The sequence below is a fragment of the Apium graveolens genome, chromosome 2 (assembly GCF_009905375.1).
Source record: "Apium graveolens cultivar Ventura chromosome 2, ASM990537v1, whole genome shotgun sequence".
In the NCBI taxonomy this organism is placed as follows: domain Eukaryota; kingdom Viridiplantae; phylum Streptophyta; class Magnoliopsida; order Apiales; family Apiaceae; genus Apium; species Apium graveolens.
The window spans coordinates 133,447,834-133,454,014 of NC_133648.1; the positions used below are offsets into that span (position 1 = coordinate 133,447,834).

At 34.7% G+C, this 6,181-nt stretch overlaps 1 protein-coding gene across 1 annotated transcript; it reads right to left on the reverse strand.

The window, feature by feature from the left end:
- Nucleotides 1-4,119: 4,119 nt before the first annotated feature.
- LOC141706084 (WUSCHEL-related homeobox 12-like) lies at nt 4,120-5,814 on the reverse strand. The gene is made up of 3 exons (XM_074508918.1): nt 5,089-5,814; nt 4,831-4,991; nt 4,120-4,265 (listed from the first exon to the last, which is right to left on the reverse strand). Exons 1-3 carry the CDS (start codon nt 5,636-5,638, stop codon nt 4,248-4,250), a joined length of 729 nt encoding a protein of 242 aa, XP_074365019.1. The 5' UTR covers nt 5,639-5,814; the 3' UTR covers nt 4,120-4,247.
- Between the last annotated feature and the right edge of the window lie 367 nt (nt 5,815-6,181).

Below are 6,181 nucleotides of genomic sequence, written 5' to 3' on the forward strand. Positions count from 1 at the left end.
CAAGGCTATTGGATATTATGAAAGAGTAATGCCAAACTAGGCTTAAAGCAATGGTTTTCGACAAGGTACAAGTACTAGAACTTCAAGAAGATAAGCTTCATGAATACTAAGGGTGTTAAGGTATGAAGAAATGATCTTTAGCTCAAGGTATATCAGGATTGTCGAACTTTAGGGCAAGAAAAAGGGTTATCAATCAATTAAGAACAACTTTAAAGAATATCTGGCTTTTAGGTATCAAGGTATAGTTTCTATTGGGGTTCAAGCATCAGGGTGAGATGTCAATATTTTAGGAATCAATAGCATGTTAATCAAGAGGATCAATCAAGTATTATATCAAATCTTTATTTTATCATGGCATTCCAATTACTTTGATATACTAGCATGATACGACTTTTGATCTACTTGCAATATGTACTTGAGGATTCATGGAATTTCTATATAATATAAGGATAGATTTAAGAATCACTTGGTTCAAGTATATCAAGATAACTCAGGATAATCGCATCAATAAATATGAACTAATTATCACACATTTGCAGTGTAAACGAAAAACAGGTTGAATCACTTGCCTTGAAAAAGGCTGGTCTGGTCTGGCTAGTAGGAGCAACTGGAAGCTTTACTCGACCTTTATGGCAAGTTTACCCTCGTCTCGAGATCCTACACAATTAATAATAACCTCATTATAATATACTCTCACCAACTCAACCTATTTACAATCCGAAATTAAACACAAATGGCACTTAGGCCTATATGCACGAAATTTATAATCACCTCATAAATACAATAGTACACATAGCCACATATACTCACATACCATATTTTAATACCAAATAATATCACTCACATCATAATGCAACACTAGGCTTAGATGATCTCGATCCCCAACTAAGTCACTTGATCGCTAAACTAGACAAAGTCTCCAAATTGGGCCTTCTAACTCGTTGTGCCTTTACTTAACTATCCAAAATCTATTGACCCTCACTTGGGCCTTTAACTCTAATGGCTTTATACTATCTTGCAACCATAGTGGTCAACCCAGGTCTCACTCATAGGTGCTCTAAAACTATGTGGTAAGTGAAAGTGCTCACTGGAGTAAATTTCAGAATGACATCTATGGTTTCTTGAGTGCATTAGACACTCTTAAACTACAAGTTTACCTCCAAAACTTCTACACTAGACTCTTCTGACCATAAGGCATCTTCAAAACTTGATGTGGCTCAAGGGTCTAGCTTGGGCCTCCTTGGGCCTAAGCTCAAAGTCCATGGTTCCCCTGTTTTTCTGGGCAGAAAACACCCTGATTTGAACTAACTCGTGACACATGGTTCTAACTCAAATCCTATGAACTATGGTTGGAAAAACTCCTCTGACACTCCCTCTAACTAAGGCGCAACAGGGCCTAATGAGGGCCTACCCATGACATGGTCAAAACTTCCTATTTCTATGTTGCAACAAAACTGTCCCCTACTGGACAGATTTTGTGATTCCACCCGTGCACCTAACCAAACGACTTGTAAATCTCCAACAAACTCCTAAAACCTTTTATATACTCCTAATGATAGCTTCTGGTGGCTTGGGACTCAAATTGCACAACAATGACATGGTCAAACCTCACTCTAAACCTCAGGGTACCAAACTGATTTTCTGCAGAAACTAAGACTCTCCTTTCTCCAAGGTTCTCACTTAACAAACTCAACCACCAACAACCAAAATACCCAAACCATAAATTAACTATGGTGATCTACTGAACTAACTTCCTTACACTCAAAATAGGCTTAGTGGAGATCATCCTTACCTAGGGTGCAACATAGCAAAACAAAGGAAATCACATTACACAAATTACAAGTCATCAAGTTTTCAAGAACAACAACTTTAACCCTTTTGATAAGTATAAACGAGATAACATCACATATTAAGGAGCAAAATTCTTAATTAATGTCTTAACTTAACTAAAATTAAGGTTTACTAGCAAAATATCACTTCGAATGATCAATAACTTCCAAAATTCAAGAGAAATCTACATGTATGCATGACTTCGAGTCTTTCAAACCAAAACAACATGATTTCCAAATAAATTTTCATTATAAATCAACATGCAAGCCTATCATGGATTATATCTAAATGACCACCTAGCAGGCAAAGGTGTTTACCAAGATTTTACTAAGATTTTCATGTTATATCACAAAAACACACAAAATGAAATAAAGCAACCAAAGCACCATCCATTCGGCTCCTATCAAGTCATGGCCGAATGGATTATGGTGAAAACAATATTTGCATAAGTGCAACACACTGATGTTTAGCCATTCTCAGCCCTATGATACTATAACTCATGGTGAAAGCCTTGAATTCACAAGAATCAAGGATATTCACTTTGAGTTTAACAAAAACATCACCATGCAAAGTCAACACATAAATTTTCTACTATAAACTCTTGAGATACACATGAACAACATGTAGGGAGTAAGATTACTTGATTATAGGATGATTATTTGAGTGAAGAAATGAAGAAAGAAGGGGATGGGGGCTTCAATTTTGGAAATTGCAGAGAGGGAGGGGAGAAAGCCGAGAGGGAGGAGAAGAAGAAGAGGAGAGTGAAGTGGTGGAGTGAAAGTGGAGTGGTGATCACTTCCTTGATTTGTTTTTATGTCTTCATTTGACTATAATGTGAGTGGATTTGGGTAATGACTAGAGTAACCTTCTAGCTAGAGTTAGGCTATCTTGCATGCAAGGTCAAGGAGGTAATTTAGCTAATAAATCATGAGTTAGTGGGTTTAAAAATTTCTTCTTTGTCCTTGAAGAGTATAGAAAGGTGGTTTGCATGCAAGGGCTTCCTTGTAATTTGCTAATTATTACAACTAAAATTTGTAAAGATTTATTTTTATAAAATAAAATACAAGTTCAAAAATTATAAAATTTATACCATAAAATAACTTGGATTTTCAGAAATTTTATAAAATCACTTTCAAAATTTGTAAACAAAATAACTTTTAAAAGAAAATTTTTCCAAGGTTTAGAATATTCCTTATAAATCAAAAATAAAGGAAATAAATAAACTTTTGCTTTGAAAAATCATATACTACATAAAGAAAATTTATAATGCAGAAATTTTCATTCACACAAACATACAACCATTAAGTATATTTACATTCAGCTCTAATATTATACCAAGTCCACAAATAATATTACACAAAATGCCGGTCGTAACACTGTTAACCTTTCATATGGTTATCTTAATTACTAGCAAACTTTGACTCTCCATTTTCCTTATAACATCTATTCTACTAGCTTATAAAAGCCGTCTAAAACCTTAAGGTGGTAGAGTTATACTCTTTAACACTACTAGCTTATAAAAGCCGTCTAAAACCTTAAGGTGGTAGAGTTATACTCTTTAACACTCTCCCTCAATCGTACGATACTTTTCGGTACGATTGACAACAACAAATACAACCAATACTAATATCAATATCAACCAATAATATTTAAATTAAATAAATGGGGTTGGGAGGACTCGAACCCGAGTCCCTCCCTAAACCAAGTTTTGATACTATGTTAAGTAACCAATCCGTCTAAAACCTTAAGATGGTAGAGGAAGGCGCGAAGAGGGTCTTATACTCTTTAACAGGGTTCACATTGGACGAGTTCTGTACAAAAAATTGAAAGGGGAGAAACCTTACCCTAACTTCAGTTCGTGTTTGTATTTGTCAATCCAGAACTTTATGTTATCGTATAAAAAGATGACAGTTTTTTAATCTTCGAATTCATTTAACTGTGTTCTAATACGATAAGAAATTAGTAATATGTCGTCCAAACATTTGCAGATTTGGAGGGCGATAACTCAAAAAGTGGTCTCGTAATAAACCGGAAAACATTGATGAAGTTGTTTGCTCTCATTTAAACAAAAAATTTGAGCTGTATGTCATGAATAAAAACATGATACAGTTAAACCTCTTTAAAGTAATAGGGTCGGGACCAAGAAAAAATATTACTTTAGCGAGTTTATTACTTTATCGGGAGTAAAGAAACACTGTGTCTATTATGTTGGGACCGGAGAAAAATATTATTTTAGCGAGATTATTACTTTATCGATTATTATTTCATCGAGGTTTAACTGTATGCTACTAGTATAACAACAACAAAAGCAGAAGGAAAAATAACTTGATGGTAGTATTCCAATAGAGTCAAAAATCTGGCAGAGGACAGGCACGGACTCATATGCAGAAGGTTGGTGCTTCTTGAAGATTCTACTTTTAAGTAGGTCTTGGAACCTGTACCATAATGCACATACACGTACAACCTGTAAGTATGTAGTATATGTTTGAAGTCTTTATATCGTATACCTAAGCAGACAGCATATATACAGCAGATACAGAGATTTATTCAACTTAAATTATGTATGGACGGAATCTGGAATTAACTGCAATCCAATGGCTTTTTGACATTTTAAACTTTTGATTCACTCTGCACTTTTTAGAATACATTATTAAGTAAATTAGAAAGTGGGGATTGAATATTTTTCTTTTCAATATTTTGGTGATTGAAATTTAAATTTTATAATAAGTTGATTGTTTATTATTTTTTATTTTTTGAGAAAGTGGTGAATTAGGACGACTCTTTGAATAGAACATTTTAATGTTCGCAACTAAATAAATAAAATTAGTAATGAAACCGCGATCTTAAACATAGTATAAGTAAATCAATGTGTTAGGCATTTATCTTACACCGTGATATGTTTTTACACAACTTTAATTTTATCAATATTATTTTTATCGAGAAAAAGAATATTCATTATTAGATCGAAAAGTTTTAATCATGTAACAACCGAATACATACCAGGAAATAGCTTTCACCATGCTGAAGATCATAACCGAATTCGTTGACAGGAACTCCGGTAGGGTGGACTAGCATTAAATCTTGACCAAACATCCCTCTCATGTCTACTGGCCGCGTAGGTAGCTTTGTCGCTTTCCCATTTATGAATACTCTTATAGATCCTGCACAAAATATGATTATTGTCAATTTCCTCTTATTGTGAATGCGATATGATTGTCAACTGCCAAAATATGAGTGGTGGAGGTTTATGAAACATACCAGCTGGGTGGTTAGGCATACAGCTGGTTGTGTCTGGGAACATAGAAACTGAAGAAGAAACACCGAAATCCTGCTCATAATTGTAATTTGCCGAAGACGAAGAGATGTGCATATGAATATTAGCATTGTAATCAGGAATAAGAGAAGATTGTGGTGAAGGCTCAAAATTAAAAACAGGAGGTGAAAAGTTTATACGGTTAGTAGCATTCGAAGTAATAGGATCAACTGCACTAGCAGAGTCACTACGCATTTGGCGTAGACGACGAGACCAACGAGACCTGCGATTCTGAAACCAGTAAAAGATATTAACATCTTCAACGGCCCCGAATTGCTCAAGTTGTCTGCGTATGTTGGTTGTTACGTCTTTTGGAGGATTCACTGTTCCACTGTTAAATATGTGCTCAAGTATGGTGATTTGTTGAGCTGTCGGTTTCCACCTCACTCGAGCTGTTTCGTTGCTTGTCTTAGAACCTGAACCAGAGGCAGAGCTGCGATTATTAGGCCTGTTTGAAGAAAGGGATGCTTGCTGTTGATGGTTGCCATCTTGCATTGTAACTAGGATAATAGATTAGGATAATGAGAAAGAATATAATGGTTTTATATAGAAATGAATAATTAGTAACAACAAATTTGTATGAAGGGACACCGTGGAGATGGGGCTGGTAGTTTGTTGATGGTGACCTTTGCAAGATATTACGAGAAGAAAAAGAGAATAACAGAAGGAAAGTAAAATGCAACTAAGAAAGATTTGAAGGGCATATATATGGCATATATATGCACTGTGCACGACTGTTGGGAGTATTTATAGGGGTAGGAGCGATAGTTTTTTCTGTGTACCTGTATTTGTATATTTTTGTCCCATGCTGAAATTTCCTAGAAATGCATGTATGTCTGTTTATGAAGTATGAACATAGCGAGTCAATAATCTCAATCTAGGTACTGCAGTTTTCTTTACTACACTGTCAAGTTGATAGCGGAGATGTTTGGATCAGTACTGATTAAATCCCACAAAAATTAAAATGAATTTTATTATCACTCATTTTTTTTTATTTTAGAAACCTATCACTTAATAATTAGTTTATACAAATCGATA